An 18,216-nucleotide genomic window follows, 5' to 3' on the forward strand; every position below is an offset into this window, starting at 1 on the left:
GTAGTTATTGTGGCCAAATGAATCCGTCTCCGTCAGTGTTTGGGGTCTTGACATCAGCAAATGTTCCCGTTTCTTTCTCTTTTCTCATGTGGTCACTTTTCTCTTTGCGACTGCCAGCTTCATGCTTGCCTTGTCAGAATGCTTTTTCAGCAGCGTGCTTCTCACCATCAAGCAAACCTTTTGTGAACAAAGCGCATCTCTGTATATGTTTTTTTTTTTTTTTGGCAGCAGAATCTCATTTATCTAAATATTCCCATTGCTTCCAGTTGGGTAAGATAATCCACACATCTTATTTATATCCAATTGAATTCCCATGCACATGCACTGTATGTGTTATGTGAAAATTTTCAATCCTGAGAACATGGATAAATGAGGCACTTCTGTTTTACAAGTTAGACATTTTCAAAGCAAAAGTAATTCTCAATAAATTTGACCAAATTGGTCTTTCTATATTAACCAAAAAAAATATGGTGAAATGTTTAATTGTCTTATGATTTGTTCACAAAGTGATGATTTGGATTGATATTGTGCATGGTGTCTGATTTCGGAAGGGGAACCAGAGGTGATGGTAAGTTTTGGGTCAAAAACGAAAGCATAAATTCTGGGCAAGAAATCATTTTAAAGAGGTAGGAGCTTATTTTGCGGTGGATATCGAGCTTCTGTACCCTTCTCATTGCATGGTTACAGTAATTGGATCCTTGCAGGCCATCGTTGTTCATGTGAATATCAGTTGGATGTTGCATGCTATCGTGTTCATGATTTTAATTCATTAGTGATGCAAATAATATAATCTCATTGGTTTTTTTGTTCCCTTTATTTACAGTCAGACTATATTTTGTGTTTGCCAACTGTTAAGAGAAATTCAATCAGAAGCATTCATTAATGGACAGAACTGATGACTGACGATATTTTTTTCCCTTTCATAGGCAGTGTTTGGGCTCTTTCACTTCATCACTTGATTATTTTTGCATGTTGTGTCTCTTTTTCAATCCATTTGATTTCCTCTCAGGTGGCATGATTTTCACCTCACCTATTTGCTTTGACGTCACCCACATGTATTTCTTTCCTTTCTGTCTCCATTAAAAGTGGAACAGATTTCACATGGCCGTTGTCTCACCTCCACTAAAGTCACTTTATTGGCCAAAATTTATGTTGAAGGCACGTCGTTTGGGAGGCAGTCTCCTTTTGCATTTCCAATCTGTGCTCACTGCTCATTCTTTTGTTACTTTTGACCAAATCACTTGAATGGATTTCTAGAAACACGAGACCTCACTGCCCGCTCGGAAACCTTAGAGGCTTTGCTTTATTCCAGCCAGCTCTATTTATTTAGGTAATTTTCTCTTGCAATGCATTTCATCACACGGAGCAGCTTTTTATTCAAGTAAAAACAACGCTGTACGGAGAATCTCTGAAGTCTCTTGAAGTAAATATCTGTAGCTCCCAAAACTTAAAAAAAGAAAAGATAAATAAAAGATTTAATGAGCCTAACAGAGCAGTGTAGATCAGCTCCAGGCCTCGACATGTTGTGCTTTTTATCCTCTTGTCATGTTTTGCCTCTAATCAATAGCTGCTGGTTCTAAAATCATTTAACCGTGATGCCAGTTTCATGTGCCGTCAACAAAGACTGGCTTCAGAATATTTAATCCTTCAAGGTTATTTTAGATATTCAGAAGGGCTCGTTTTGTCACAGCTCCATCCTGTACTCCAGGTCAGTGTGTGACTGAGGGAAAAAAAAAGAGATGAAAGAGGAGGGGGGTAGTAAAATGAAGGCTTGTGCCTTTTCTCTTCAGGGATTACAACAGGTCACTTGCATGTGATGTTTAATGCCTTGCATGCTTACGACATGCAATGGCCAGTTCCAGTCTGCATGCTGCTTAATGAATATCTCCCTCTCTTTCTCTTTGCCTGTCTGTGCTTCCAGAAGACAACCAAACTGAAGGTGGGTGTTTTCATCTCTGGTATTGACTTTTTGTGAACAAAAAAAACAAAACAAAAAAAACCCAAAACAAAACATTGTGCTGTTTTGACAAATACTTGAAAGTTTTATAATGCTGATGGTGTTGGTTTTACTGGACTGGTAAGTTTTTGTGTTCTTGAAATTGTTGACCTTCAATTTATGCTTCACAAGTCGATAAGCATTAAATTCCTTTAGGGGTCCTCTGGAATTTGTAATTGGGTGAAATAAGTGATTTTTACATCTCCACAGCAAAAACACTGCACACTGGTTATGGCTATACTAAAGCTAAAACTGATTTTTTTTTTTTTTTAAGCAATCATGAGCAACAAATTACATAGTTTAAGCATACAAACCCAATAAAAAGGTCTGGATACACATCAGTAAATACATTGATTCTGAATTTAGTAGATGCAGAGTTTGTCTACTTGGTCAATTTCACCGTTGTACATGAGGGTTATACTGATTTTGTCAGTGGGAACTGCGGTTTTGTTTGAACATGTGATGTCTTCCTTGGTAAGTATGTCATCACAAAAATGGATTCACAAACTTGAAATAAGGCAAGAGCTCCTCTGCTCACGTTGTTGTGGGTTTGAATCCTGATTATGCAATTTTTTTTTTGGATTGAAATCAATAATAGAGCATAAAAGAATGAGTTTATATTTTAGTTTTGTGTCATGTGTGCACTGCAACATTGAATACATAAACACACGTATTACACACACACACACACACCTCAGTTAATACCTCTGACCAAGGTAATGTAAAACCAGAGAATCTTCCTCTTTTCTTCTCCCCGATGCAACAACAGTTCAGACATCATGTGGATGCCGAGCTAGTCTATATTTGTGCACCGGGATTTCTCATTAAGGGTGGTAGGTGGACGGATTATCCCAGAGAAAAGGTCGAGCTGAACTTAGATTTCTGAACGGTGTCTAGTAAGTGGTGGATGATGCATTGCAACCCACACCGGTTGACTAATTGCTCATCTTGGTAACCCTGTCTGTGCACCCTCCGCTTCCCTTGTCCCACTTTCCTCCCCGAATCCCCAACCCTCCTCGAGTAACACAGACATCTTCTGGGAAAGAGATGCCTGCGTGTCTGTGTCGCACAGCTTCCCATGATCCCTTGTTCTCTGCTGACTGTGCTCTTGTTTTCCTTCAAGGTCTGGCACACCTGATGATGGGCGACCAAGGTATGAGTTCCGTTCCTTCTTCCTGTCATTCCTCCATTGTCCCTCCTGCTCCCATTGTGCTCAGAAACGTGCGCGCCTCTAACTCCTGTGCAACGCTCAGGCTTGAAGCTTCAGATATGGGCTGTCCGTTCACTCATTTCGAATGGCCTGTTTGATTTTTTTTTTTTTTTTTTTACTTTCTGGCCGTGATGCTTTTCTTTCATGATCCATTTTTCGAGCTCATTGGACTTTTTGCTCCCTGCTCTGCTGCGTACAAATCCCACCTTCTTTTTTAATTATTCACATTTATTGTACTTTCTTCTGTTTATGTTGTTCAAGCAAAAGGATGCTCGCATTAACATTTCTGTGGACTGCGTTGGCTAAAAGCTTGCTGAATTTTTTAAATAATCCTCGCCAGGCCTGACATCTGTAATGCATGTTGCGAGTGGCTGCGCAGGCGTAGTGACTGTGCTATCTTCATCACTCCATTTGTGCGGTATTACATATCGGCATCATGCAGCAGAGACAGGGACTGGGAGTAAAATTCTTCTTTTACCACTTTCATTGTGGTCACACATTTCAACTCCAACATTTGCGCATATTTGTAGCCATCAAGCCTTATTTGTTTCCTCCTGACCTCTGTCTTTTTCCTACTTGACCATGACACTTATTTGTGTCTCCTCTCCTTCTGTTCTCCCTTTTTTTTTTGTCTGGAATCTGCTTTCTTCATGGAACATTTCATCAAATCTCATAGGTAAAAGTAAAGGTACTACCCTTTGAATTCTCTGAACCCATCAAACTATGACAGCAGTGTTTGTGTCGTTATATACTCATGCTGAACAGCGTACGGATAGGGTCATTGGCATTTTATTTCAATGCTTATTTTCAACTGTTACTGAAAGTTTTTGGAAGGTAGGTGCTGCTTTCGCTTTGCATTCACGAGTCGAAGCTGTGTCACCCGTGTCTTTTCTGATCGATGCATGAGAATCACGAGAGACTCACATGGGCATATGAACACAATAGTTGCTGTCCTAGTTCCAGTACACCACCACCACCACCTCCACCTCCTCCACCACCCAGGGGTAACTACACTTTGATTTTTTTTCCTTTTTTTTTGGTTCAAACCATGGGTTTTGGGGTTGCGGGTGAGGCTTGATCATAGTGTTGTGGGCCTCCCATCCTGGCTGTGATCCTCACGTCTTCTCTCTGTGGGGTAAGTGGACTTCTCATGTTTCCCGTTTGACTCTCCTCCTCAGGGCAGAGAGGGGAAACTTGGCTTGTAAGGTCCCTACTGAGCATTCAAGGTAAAACTTTGATTTTTTTTTTTTTTCTTTTTTTTGGGGGGAGTTGATAACTGAAGTTAAACAAAATTTAGCGAGTTCTTGTTAGCTTTCAGTAATGCAATATACTTGAATGTCAGTGAGTGTGGAAAATATTTGACTGTTCTAATTTGTGAAATGATAACTGACACTGTGACATTCAAGCATTCATTTTGTTCTAAAAAAATATTTTGCTTGCACTTTCTTTCAGACTTAATATGTTAATTACTGGTGCGAAATTTCCCCAAACACAATGTGAAGTTTATTCATTTTTAGTAATGTACAGACAACGGTAAACTAATGTGTGAAATGATATCTCATGTCATGAGCTTGTGAAGCATCAACTGAACAGGTAAGTCTCAAACTGAACTGTGGATGCACTGTGTATTTTTATCATATCGGAATCCTGCTGCCAGTTGCCTAAAGCTTACACACACAGGCACGCACGCATACACACACACACACACACGTACATGCACGCACACACGTACGGAGTGTAAAATGCAGACATCGTGTTTTCCTTCTTCCAAGGTAAGTGTCATATTGTACTGGCGTGTGTGTTAAGGTGGCATCATTAATTGCACACATACAACAATATCACTCAGTAATTTTATTTGCTTATTTGCAGTCATCGAAATATGTACACATAACATGTTTTATTTTTTTAATTAAATCTAAATTCCAGTTGTACTTGAAGCATATGTGTAAAATACCTTCTGTAAATTGCTTCTCAATACACTGACTAGAGAGTTGCTCCACTCTAGATTAGGTTTATATGGCTTTTTCAAAAATACTGACAGCATTACATCAATTTGAAACACTGAGACTGGTCCATTCATCCTTCACCAGCAGCTCAGGTTTTCAGTGCGCTGTAGCAAACATGCAGCTTGGATGTGGCAGAAGGAAAGCCACAGGGAGAGATTGAGATAATGCTGATGAAGCACAAATCTGCCATACATGGTACACTGCTTCTAATTTGGGCCATGGTCAGTTTTCCCATGTGTGCTACAGCGTGAAACCCAGTCAATCCAGTTATGCACTACGCTTCAAACACATATCCCCACATGAGTATTCAGTTTAGGAGTAGGGGTGCAGTGTTTGTACTCACTGTCTGCTTTTAGCTTGTGAGAATAATGTGTATTATGTTCATGATCCCTGGGCGGGCTCCTCCTGTGTCACGTTAACCACTTGCTCAGCTCATCCTCGGTTTCATGGCTGGCCGTTTGGGGACGTCCCGTCTATTTGTTCTGCTGTCTGCTGCTGAATTGACACTGAATTCCTAAAACCTTGTTTCCACCCTGCTCTGGAGAACAGGCCACACAGTTGGATAAGTCATAATACCACTGGCACACAAATCACGAGGGTATTTAATTGCTGTCATCACAATAAACTGCCATGTGCAGCTTAACAGGGGCTGCAGGCTGTGCCGACAGGCTTACAGGTACAACTGGGCTATTTCTAAATTAGTGTACTTCCTAATGTAATTGCTTTCACTTTCTAAAGATGGAAACTGTCCCTTTTTATCACGCGGTGCATTTTCCCAGGGATTTCTCTGAAGTGGACGGGCGAATCCCTTTGCCAGTTGTTTGCACATGATGTGCTATATTTTGAGTGTCAATTTGAATGGATACTTAAAGCGCACGATCCGGCCTTTCTCGTTTCACATCACAGACAGCTGGCACACTGGAGCCTTTTAACTGTCACAGATTGTTAAAGATGACGTATGTCTTGAGTTACTCTCGACTCATTTTGTGCGAGCTATGCATGAGCTGATAAAGAATTAAATTTCGAATTATGAAACGTGACAGTTTCACAGCCACTGTAGGAGTTAGGAGGGTGTGAATATTAGTCATGTCCTCACACGTGCAACTGGGCTGTTATTTGTGGGTGTTAACAATAAAGATGTATAGAGTTGTCATGTGAAACAAAGCCTCTCCTGTGTGGTGTTAATGATGCATTGTCCTCTATGTGAGCAGCTCATCAACGTGAGCAAATAAAGTGCACTTTAGGGGCTTTCTTCAGATGCTTTGGCTTCACTGTAGTGCACATAAATGGGGGAAAACAGCCATATTGATGCAAAAGTGATGGAGATTCTATCTGAATCAGAGAAATGACATAAAAGCCAAGATGCATCCTATACAGATCAGTAACAAATGAAGGGAAAACCGACATAAAGTGTTTTCACCAAGTCCTGCTTCATTGGTCCTTGACATTTATTCTCTGAGCTCATGAGACTGAGTGGTCGGATTAAGCGCCATCCGTCCAAAAACAAATCAATTCCCCCAGATGTTGTATGAAAGTTCATGTGAAATCGTCTTGTTGCCTCAGCATAAGATTTACATACATGTCTCGCAAACCTACCCTCTTTGTAAATTTTTATACCAGAGAAGAGTTACAGGAGCATATTTTTTAAAACAGATTTTAGACACAGTTGAAGATGTGTTATTATGCTCTTGTTTTAGCTCTAAGCCAACTGATCTCATTCCAATCCTCTGCTCTTAATCTTCATTTGATGTCGACCTTTACATCACTTGAAATCATTTATTCTTCCTAATGTCTAAAAGTCCCTGTCTATACTTTAGATTTGCTCATACTTCAAATGCTCAAAACTATTTGAACTGCATTTTGCAAATGCATGATTATTAAATAAATTGACAATTCGGGCTTTGCTTTTCTCAGTGAATCACCCTATCTGGAAATTAATGTGTCATCCAAGAAAAATGTTGACAATCCTGAATGACTTATTAGAGTGAATTCCCCCTTAACAAAATCCTTCAGTTTTTCACTTTCGGTTTTGTTTGGGGAAAATGCTTTTTGATATATTATCCACCATATTTTTTCATTTTTCCTGATCTCTCATTGATATTTTGTTTCCTTATCAGACATCAAATTGATGACACATTAAATGTTGATCTGGCTTCACTTTCGCCACGCTTGATGTCGTTTCACCTTGTTCGTTAACATGCGATATGCTCACTGAACCAGGCAGGAGATGATGCCCGCCCTGGAGCTGTTCCATTCACATCACACTCAAGCTGCAGCGGAGTTTGGCTGGAGGCAAAATAGTCAACAACAGCAAAAGCCCTTCCAAGACTCACATCTTCATGTCGTTCTTCAGGCCAGATCGTTTGAGTTCCAAAACTCAACTTAGTACAATTAATTGTTGCTGGAGTTAAAATTCTGTTGTGAAAGTTGTCTGTAGTGAAACATGTGCAAACGCACCTGCAAAAACTGTTGCTTGATTACTAAATGTAATTATCAATCCACTGAACTTTTTTGTTCTGTGAGATTTCTGTCAGATTTGAGGAGTGAAACATTTTTGTGAATTTGACTTCATCTTCAGCCACCTGGATCTTAAAACAGTGAATTCCCTTTTAATTGTTATTCTTGTTTAATGACTAATCACTGGGAGCTTTACTGGCTTATTGGTTTTTGGCAGTACGAGGAGGAGCAGCAGAGGCAGTGCCAGAGTCATTCTGATTGTTTGGAATGGAAGTGTTTTGGATTTACTCTCTTACGATACTAATGACCTCACAATGGCTGGTGTGTGTCTCTGAACCTTTAGTTTTACAGTTAATCAAAAGACCAGTTGGACAACCACTAAAATCTACTCACTGAGAAACAAAAGAAGGACTTGTAGTATTTTTTTTGTAAGAGATTGTTCTTATAAGCTGTGACAGTGGTGTACTTTAGTGTCTCCATGTGATGTTGGCACCATGGGGAGAAAGAAACCAACAAATAAAAGAAAACAGCAGGCGTGTTCACACAATATAATTTCCAGTGATGACTATGATAGTGATTTTTTTTTTTAAAGACTGTGGCACCTTTGCAATTAAAAGGCAACAAGTATGTCTAAATACCATGGAGAGCAATGTCACCATGCACATGTTAAGTGTTTCCTGCTTTCTTTAGTTAACAAATAACATGATAGCGTGTGGTGTGTGTCGAATCAACAGCATATGTTCTTTTTGTCGCTTCACATGAAACATGTCAGGGAAATACATTCAGTTCTGATGATTAGTTTCTTATCTTTACCTTAAAACATCAGAAACAAGTGTGCAAGTATATTGTCCAATAGGTTACTGGCATCAATGGGAAATATTGTCTTCATTAGATATGCATCAATAAGAAACGGGCGTCCATTAGAGGAGGACTGAGCTGTTTTCTTACAGTAAGTACTAGTTTATGCTTCACCTGGAAGCCACACTTAGAGGGAATAACCCCTGACATTAAGTGGCAATAAGCACTTTGGCCATGTAGAATAGCAGTTCGAGAAGATGACAGAATTTGTCTAAAGCTCAGCGAGATATTCTTGTTGGTCTAGGAGCCTGACGGAAACTAATGTGGCATACGAATCAATAGAAAGACAGAAAGATTAATGTAGGGTGCCTCCAAAAGGGAGAGCCTGTGAACGAGAAGGAAAAATGCTACAAACTGTGATTAGAGTATGGAATTATTTTGAAAAAAAGAGCAATAAATCGTGATGAAAATGTGGGGGAAAAAAAATTAATAATTGCTGTAATATACATAAAGTGCAATACTATAATCAGAAGGTGTCAATCATCTACAGATGGCAGCATGTACTATTTATAGATTTAAGACTGAAGTATTTTTAAGTTTAAATAGAGTAAATCCAGTATTTATCCCAAATGTGGTACCTGATGTGAGGGAGGTTATACCGGCTGAATATCAGTGTAGTGTTAAATACGCTACTCATCAGTGTGAGATGACACCTCTAATATACACAAGTCTATTGTGCTGTCGTGATTACCTCCTTCTGGTCACTTCCGCTACCATAGGCGGGACATGCTTAGCTGATCAATGTTTGATAAGCTTTATTTTTATATCTCAATAAATGGGTAAAGGTCTCTATGCAATCCATATCAATATCAATAGCTTATTGCATAAAATTGATCAGCTTAAAGCTTGGCTTGCTTATAATGATCCAGATATTATAACAATTTCTGAAACGTGGCTTAATGAAACTATCACAGACTCTGAAATAAAAATTGATAACTATACTCTTTATAGAGCTGATAGAGGTTCAAGATCTGGTGGAGTTGCAACCTACATTAAAAATAACCTCAAATCTGAGCTAATTGTTCCCACAGTAAAGCCAGACCTTTTTGAAAGCATCTTCATCAAATTAACTCTTAATGGAAACAAACAGCTTACTATTGGCAATATATATCGTCCGCCCTCATGTCCTAAGTTAGAGTCTGCTAAAAACATTATTGCCACTGTTTCATCTCTGAATAATACAAGTGAACTTATTCTAATGGGGGACTTTAATTTAAACTGGAAAGACCCTACTATGTCATCAATACAGAATTTATTTAACGATCTGAATTTAACGCAGATGGTACAAGACCCCACTAGGATAAGTAAAACTTGTAGTTCTCTAATTGATCTAATTTTCGTCACTCATCCTAACAGAATAATGAAATCTGGAGTTCTCTCTGACTGCTTGAGTGATCACTGCATAATTTACTGTGTTTGGAAAATCCACACACCTCATCTAGCACCTAAATATATTAGGGTTCGTAACTCAAAGTCATTTAATAATGATCACTTCATTTATGATCTGCAAAGGATAAGTTGGTACCGAATTAATCTAATTCCTGATGTTTCTACAGCATGGGATTTCTTCTATACAGAATTTATGCAGGTATTAGATAAACATGCTCCTTGGACAACTGTTAAGGTCAAAGGCCACCATCTGCCTTGGATTAGCAGCGATCTTATCAAGCTCTTTAAACAGAGAGATAGGGCGTTCGATAAATATAAACAAACAAAAGTACTGGCAGACTGGGAGGAATATAAAAAATTAAGAAACACATGTACTACACAAACAAGAAACGCAAAAGCTGACTATTATAAATACAGTTTGACAAACAATTTTAATAATCCTAAACAATTTTGGCAAAAAGTAAACTCTTTGATAGGTAAGTCAAATAGCTCTGTAAATAATATGCTGATTAATAATGAAATTACTAATGACCCGAGTGCCATCGCTAACGCTTTCAGCTTGCATTTTTCCCAAACACCAGAGGTTTCTCCCCTTTCACATACTCAGTCATTAGTTCATTCTCTGCCGTGCAATAGCTCTTTCATGTTCAAGCATGTCACCTCAGCTGAGGTCCTTGAGGCAATAGGCAAGTTATCTTTAAGTGCAGGACCTGGCCCTGATGGCATTGAGAGCAAATATATCAAACTTGCTGCAAATGCTCTCTCTCATCCTCTAGCTGAACTTTTCAATATGTCCTTTTCAACCTGCACAGTACCTAATGCATGGAAGGCTTGTAAAGTTATCCCCGTGCACAAAAGAGGAGATATGCAAAACATTAATAATTATAGACCTATATCAATAATTAATTGTGTAGTAAAACTTTTTGAGAAAATTGTCTTTGATCAGTTATCTAATCATCTTGCCAGACATAACTTGTTGTCTCAATGCCAGTCTGGGTTTAGAAAACATTTTTCCACCTCTTCAGCTCTTCTGAAATTTACTAATGATATATTTCATAATTTTGACAATAGTATGTGCACTGGTGCTATTTTTCTCGATTTAACTAAAGCTTTTGATCTTGTAGATCACTATTTACTTCTAGACAAATTACATGCCATTGGACTTGATAGATCTTCGTTATTGTGGTTTAATTCCTATCTACACCACCGCAGCCAATCTGTGTCATTTCAAGGCACTCAATCTAATTTTATTGGAATTGATAAAGGGATTCCCCAAGGTTCCTCTCTTGGGCCTCTGTTATTTTCAATATTTATTAATGACCTACCACTTTGCTGCACAAAATGTGATATACATCTTTATGCAGACGATACAGTCATCTATTGTTCCAGACCTGTTATCTCAGAAATAAATGAATCCCTGCAGTACGATTTCGATTCTGTGCAACAGTGGTTGTCATATAATAAATTACTCCTTAACAAAACTAAATCATTCTCTATGTTGTTTAAGCGATGGTGTATAGATACTCTGGAAAATAACCTTAGTCTACATTTTTTGGATTTCTCTCCTCTTGAACCCACAGACTCCATTAAATACCTTGGAGTGTGGCTGGAACAAGATCTCTCTTTTAAACGACATATACAAAACATTACTAACAAATTGAATTATCGTTTAAAAACACTATATCGATCTATAAACTGTTTCACTTTTCAAATTAGGAAAAGAATAGTTACACAATTGCTGCTTCCCGTGTTGGACTATGGAGATATAGTATATTCAAATACGACTCAAACTTATTTGCACACTTTGGATGTTGTTTACAACAAACTCTGTCGTTTTGTTCTCCGCTGTCCTTATCTGACTCATCACTGTGAGCTGTACGAGCAGCTGTCATGGCTTGCTCCTTCTCAGAGGAGACAGTATCACTGGTTACAGTTTATTTTCAAATGTATACACCTCAACTACCCAATTTATTTGAAAAGATACTTAGTGCCTTTCAGTACTCCTTATGGTTTACGTCATCATGACCAAATTTATCTGAATGTACCTAGAACCAGATTAGAAATTGGAAAACTAGCTTTCAGCGTAAAAGCTCCTCATGACTGGAATAACCTTCCCAAACATATTCGCTCAATAAACTCAATTCAAATGTTTCGAAATTCTGTTTTCTCATTTCTTCGGAATGTCTGTTCATGTTTATAAGTTAGATATATCTTGACTGTCTCCACACTTCAAGGGGAGTGCAGAGGCTTGGCTACACTACTCTACAAGTCCTCACTTCCCCAGTCAACCCTCTCAGGTTTGGGGAGGGTTCTGGGTACTTCATTCCCCTTGGTCACCCTTTGCTCATTGGGCAGGGGGGAGGCCTGCAGCTGTGGATCCTCTGCCCAGCTCACAATAAACCCCGTTCTATTTAGCTTTACTTACTTATTCATTTAGTATGCACTGATGCTTTTGTTACTTAATCTTGTTGTGCTTGTTTTGTGTGTGTGTGTGTGTGTTTTTTTTTCCTTATATTCTTACATATCTGTGTTTTACCATCTATTTTATTTTTTTTTTTATTATTTATTTATTTATTTATTTTTTTTTTTTTAAACCAATGTTATGCTGAAAACTGTATTATATGCCAAAAACAGACACATTTGTAATATAATGGAGTCTGATGGTTCCATATGTCTTACTTTGTGCATGATGCGGTGGTGGCAGTGGCTGGGAGGTTGGTTGATTCACGACAGCTGTGTGTGTGTGTGTGTGTGTGTATGTGTGTGTGCGTGGTTATTGTTGTGTTTTGTATTTTTGGTTTTGTTTAGTTCTCTTGTCAATTCATTGTATTATGACTATTATGGTTGGCCCTTTTTTATGCCATGTTCCTTATGTTAATTGTCATTTCATTCAGAGGAACCCCTTGAAAACGAGATGATGCATCTCAAGGGGTTACTCCTCTATAAATAAATGTTGAATCGAATCTATTTTGGTGTTTTGTTTTGTTTTTTTTTCTGGTGTATTGAAACTGCCCCGGGAAGGAAACTTGCATAAAAAAGAACATGTAATAACTATTATCTTCATGTCACATTCACATATTTAATTTTCTCATATTTCATTTCATAATTATGCTCAACATTTTTCTTTGTTTGTGTTTAAAAAATATGTATTTTTTGTATTGGCTTTTAACTAATAATTGACTCAGTTTCAAAGCTCCTCCATCACAACATTAAGTAATTTGGACCAAAAAAGCCGATTATTTTACATTCTCAAAGCCTTGCAGAAAGTTATAGGGGAACATGATGATAGCGATGTTAGATTTTTATTGCTGTCATTAGCTGTGAGCACACAACACATCTCCTCCTCAAAGAAATGACAAATTATTGCAGGAAAAAAAACTAATGTAGCTACTTGGATGAGCATTGAGTCAGGAGAATGTTGCTGAAAAATCTGTCAAAACTAATTTCTCACATATAATTACTCATGTTTCCTCTGAAAAAATATTGTGAAAAATATGATTAATACAAGAGGGGGAGGGATCGTCAAATGGATAAAGTGTTGTCACAATAAATAATTAGCAAGACATGACAGGATATCATAATTATACTGCATGAGCAGGTGATGAACACATTTATTTCAGTCCTGACTGCAGAGGTTATAGAATTACTGTCACTGTTACACAAGGTAAACAGACATTTGAATAATAATATGTCCTCAATATTAGTTTATATAATTCATTCTGGCCCTATCACACACATATATCCACCTCTGACATATTTATAATTTCTCTCTCACACACATACATTGTCTTTTTACATGCGTTCTCCTAAATAAATAGGAATATATGCATATGTACAAAGAAAATATATGCGTGTAAGAGAAGAATATATGTATGTAAGAGAAATATGTATGTGTGTGTGAGTGAGTCTAGTGGAAAAGGAAGTTCATTATTGATTGCGCTGTGATTGGTTGAGAAGCTAAAGTGGGCGGGGCCTGTTCAAGTCATAGTCAACATGGAAGGTGCAGTGGAGTCTGAGCGCTGCTACATGCCTTTGGGGTATTAGGAAATATTTTATCATCCCAAGAAACGGCCAGATCCTTTTCCTCATTGCTTGAGCGGCAGGTGACAGGTTCATCTGCACCAAACTGGACACACAGCATGGTGAAAAGTTACAAAACTTTTCAGACCATTAAAAACATGGACAGTGATGAAAAACTGAAAATTCTGGATTAATTTGTGATTTGCGTTTTGAGCCTGTTGGGCTTCCGTAGCTACTTGCTGTGCATTTTGTCAGAATATTTGATTATTGTCCATGTTTTCATGACTGACGAAAATATATGCTAATTATTATTAAAATAATTAGTTTGTTCTTTGTATTGAGTGAATGAACTGTTCAGTTTAATTTGTCCGAGTAAGTTCTGTGACTGTTGTGCTAACTTTCCATAAATTTTTCCAGAGACGTTAACGCTAAGCTAGCAGATTTTTTTTTCCCATTTTTATTTGCTGTGTCTTAAGGCGTCACGTTCATACGGGAATCATAAATTCACCCTTTAAAGTTGTTTCATCTCACTTTCCACCATGCTGTGAGTCCACTTTGGTGCAGATGAACCTGTCTCCTACGGCTCAAGCAACAAGGAAAAGGATCCGGCCGTTTTTTGGGATGATAAAATATTTCTTAATACTCCAAAGGCTTTCAGAAGTGCTCGGACTACACTTCACTTCACAACACTCCACTACACCTTCCATGTTGACTATGACCTGAGCTGGAACTGCCCGCTTCAGCTTCTCAGTCAATCACAGTGCAATAAATGATGAGCTTCCTTTTCCACTCTACTACATGTTTTTCCAGCATCCTCAGTCGCACACACATATATTCTTATCTTACAAATATATATTTTTCATTGTACATATGCATAGATGCCTATTTATTTAGGGGAATACATGCATGTAAGAGGATAAAGTATGTGCGTGTGTGAAAATGAAAATAAATGTGTGTGCAAGAAGAACATATGTATGTGCAAGAATATATGTGTGTAAAAAGACAATGTATGTGTGTGAGAGAGAAAATATATGTGTGTGGACCAGAATGAATTGCTTTTTTAATGGCCCCTCATAAGTTTAACAACTCGTAGTTTCATCATGAAAAGTATCAGGAGAGTAAAAGAAGGAGCTCAGAGGATTTTAACCCTTTAACCTCCAGGAGGTTCACAGATTTTCAAATCAATGCGTTTCCATTAAAAAAAAAAGTTTGTTTTTTGCCTATCTCATCTTATAAAGAGTTACCCTGATCAGGAAATAGAGCCATTAATAATAACACACATACCATTGATCAATACATGCCTGACCTATATGCTCACACATAAATTACAGGCATTACGCAACCAACAGCACTGCCATGCAAACACCATTATCGAAGAGCATAGCAACTTACTGTATAAAGCACTTTAAAACAGCACAGTGGAACAAAGTGCTGTACGACAGAGTAAATAAGATGTAAAAGTGCACGGTTCACACATTACATAAAATAGATGGCTCAATGAAGCCACGGAGATACCTACTTTTGTCACATAAAACAGTTTGTTTCAATGTATTCAAGCTGCACTGTTCAAATAGTCGCTGCATACACAGTACAAATACAAATTCAGCCAATGTGTCTGTTCTTCTGTAGTCGAACATCTTGCTAAATATACAGGATATTGGCTTTTAGCCCCACATTAGAGCCATTTATTAAGCTCACATGTCATCACAGGATGCATACATAGACAATCAATAAGAAGCTACTTTCTTTCTTAAGTGTTTTTGGATAAATATTCTGATGCCTGAGGGAGTAAAACAAGCAACATTTCAGCGCTTTCATATGATCATCAAGTCGACCTCAGAATTATTGTGGGAACTCTGTGTTCAGAACTGACTAAAGAGAGAAGCCGATGCCCGTCGAAACGGCACTGTAATGCCTCCATGTCATCAGATTTGCACATACATCATGAAAATGAATACAGCTCAGACTCAAAGGTGATGGAAACATGTGAAGAATATAGCACATCTGAAATTATTATTTGTTTCAGTGTCTCAAGACTCTGATTGCACAGAGTCTGTTCATTGAGAAAAATGGATTTGTTTGGTCTTGAATGCAGGACTCTTACAATACCATGAAGATTTTAACCACGCTCAATTCTTCTCGCCACTTATTACATACTAATTTACCAGTTTCATGCCTGCACTGGTTTACCTGCTTTCTTTACCACCCTGGGCCATCAGCATTTGTTACACCCAAGGTGATTGCATTTGATGGGTCACAGAGGCAGTTTTCACTGCAACTGAGACGGAGAAACAGACTCGTTGGCCGTGCAAACAGAGAGAGCGAGATAGAGAGGGGAAAAAAAGGCCTATAATTGCCCGGAGTGAGATTTGTGTATCTTGACATGGCAGATTGGCAAGACTGCACTAAAGCTCCACAGATTAGTACATTACCACAGATTCTGCTCCCGAGGCGGACGAAGGAGACACAGACAGAGTGAAGGACTTAAAGAATGAGCAGAAAGACATGGGCAGAAAAGGCGAGAGGGATACTACGTGGAAAGAAAATGCACGATAAAGTGGGATTAGAAAACAGAGGCATACAATTATGATAGACACAGAGGGAAAATACAGTGATGAGCAGAAGAATAAAAACACTCAAACTGTTGCCTCAAGTTACGAGACTGTTTTCTTCCTGACGAAAATTAGCTTTCTTTGTTTGGAGCAAACATTTATTTTCACACATCAGACCCGCTTGACTGCTCGGCTGATAGACATGTTTTTCCTCTTTGCATCAGTCTCAGCCTCATCACCAGCATCCTCAATCAAATAAGCAGGAACATGTCCTCACATCACTGAACTGTCGGTATTGTGAGGCTGGAGGTGGATTTTAACAGCTCCTTTGTCTTACGTGGATCGTCAACGCTAACAAAATGTAACGGCAGCTTTTGGATTGATAGCGCCGGCGCCTCATTTCCCAAAGAATATTTATTATGAGAAAATGACAGGCATATAATTTTTGCCCTACCTAAAGAAAGGGTGAGTGAGAATGTAGAATAAAAAGGTTGGATCAATATGAACAAGGCTCATCTGGCTCCCCAGGTAGAGTGGAAGGAGATCTGCTCCAGATCAATATAGCTGGTCGATGCCAGTGAGAGACTGCAGTGATGAAAAACTCCATTTCTTGGCTCGCAGATGGAAGGGGATGAATCGCAGCAGAAAATAGATTAAAGGTAGATACCTATACTTCAGCTGTACTCTGTGAAATACATCCTTTGCATGTGTGTTTGTTCAGTTGCAGTTGAGTGTTTAGATCATGGATTATGGCCCTTTTACTGGCCAGTGGAGTGACGCCAAGTGTTGTTATGATGTACTGTATGGGGCTGGAAATCACATTCATTCTTGCGGTAGGCATTGTGAAATGAGATTTTAAAGAATGTGCACAGAACATGTTTATAGAGCGATGTATGGCACTGTAGTGCTGCTTTGTGTTAGTGATTTATGAGCGCATGCTATTGGCCCCACATACCTTCAAAGAGATTCCTACCCCCCCACCCCCCACCCCCACCCGGTCTTTAACGGTTTGTTCATTTTCTCTCATTTCACTCTAAGTCTGCATCGCGCTTCTTTCCAGAAATGTTGATGAAAACAGATCCACTGTGACAAATTTGTATGGAATCAGACTCACTGCATTGTACATTTGTTTGTATTCTCAACAAGGGCTGTGTCGTCTTTTTAAATGCGGCTTTTGAGTTAAATGTTTCCCATGGACAGAAAAATAGATACAAGTGGATGAATGAAATTATAAATGGAACATATCCAAGTTCAGAAAAAAAAAACTGACTCTGAACTTACCAACTTGAATGTTTATATTAATACACTGTGTTTTAAGAAGTCCATAGAAGCACCATTTTTCATATTATTCATCTTATACACATCGCCGTTAGTGTCTTAGTTGCAACAGATAATTCTGAACCAATAAGAATTTAATTTATGACTTGGAAAATAACTCCATTTGCCATTTCTATTGAATTCTCAACTAAAATATAATCGCATCATCCAGGGGAAAATCCTCTGCTGTTAAGAGCAAAGAAGTGCATCCTGGTGAAATTAAACCAGCGCCAGACCCAGCACTGTATTTTTAGGGTCTATGTTCCAGACAAAATAATTGTTGTTGGCTGAAGCAATAGATAAGAAAACAATTTAAAAATGTATTTGTTTTGCAGTGAATGGTTCGACCATGCACAGTCCACAGTGTTGCATTTAGAGGGAAGGCCATATTTCAACAATTGGATTTTTTTT

General features: G+C 38.4%; 1 protein-coding gene and 1 long non-coding RNA gene across 35 annotated transcripts in view; both read left to right on the top strand.

Moving 5' to 3' along the window:
- The window catches only part of LOC115398907 (neurexin-1a), a 248,292-nt gene that overhangs the window by 15,829 nt on the left and 214,247 nt on the right, over nucleotides 1-18,216 (top strand). For 8 of the 34 annotated variants that reach the window (XM_030105923.1, XM_030105925.1, XM_030105945.1 and 5 more), the window contains exons 3-6: nucleotides 1,922-1,939; nucleotides 3,120-3,149; nucleotides 3,883-3,894; nucleotides 4,385-4,432. The exons of 5 other annotated variants lie outside the window; for them this stretch is intronic. In XM_030105923.1, the coding sequence (XP_029961783.1) occupies nucleotides 1,922-1,939; nucleotides 3,120-3,149; nucleotides 3,883-3,894; nucleotides 4,385-4,432 (108 nt within the window). The remainder of the gene's footprint in view (nucleotides 1-1,921; nucleotides 1,940-3,119; nucleotides 3,150-3,882; nucleotides 3,895-4,384; nucleotides 4,433-18,216) is intronic. 21 more of the 34 variants (XM_030105933.1, XM_030105935.1, XM_030105949.1 and 18 more) reach the window with 10 other exon arrangements.
- LOC115398912 (uncharacterized) lies at nucleotides 6,678-16,612 on the top strand. The gene is made up of 3 exons (XR_003932618.1): nucleotides 6,678-6,688; nucleotides 8,076-8,083; nucleotides 16,401-16,612. It is a non-coding gene; the product is annotated as an uncharacterized LOC115398912 (long non-coding RNA).

This window comes from Salarias fasciatus, chromosome 13, assembly GCF_902148845.1.
Source record: "Salarias fasciatus chromosome 13, fSalaFa1.1, whole genome shotgun sequence".
Classification (NCBI taxonomy): Eukaryota; Metazoa; Chordata; class Actinopteri; order Blenniiformes; family Blenniidae; genus Salarias; species Salarias fasciatus.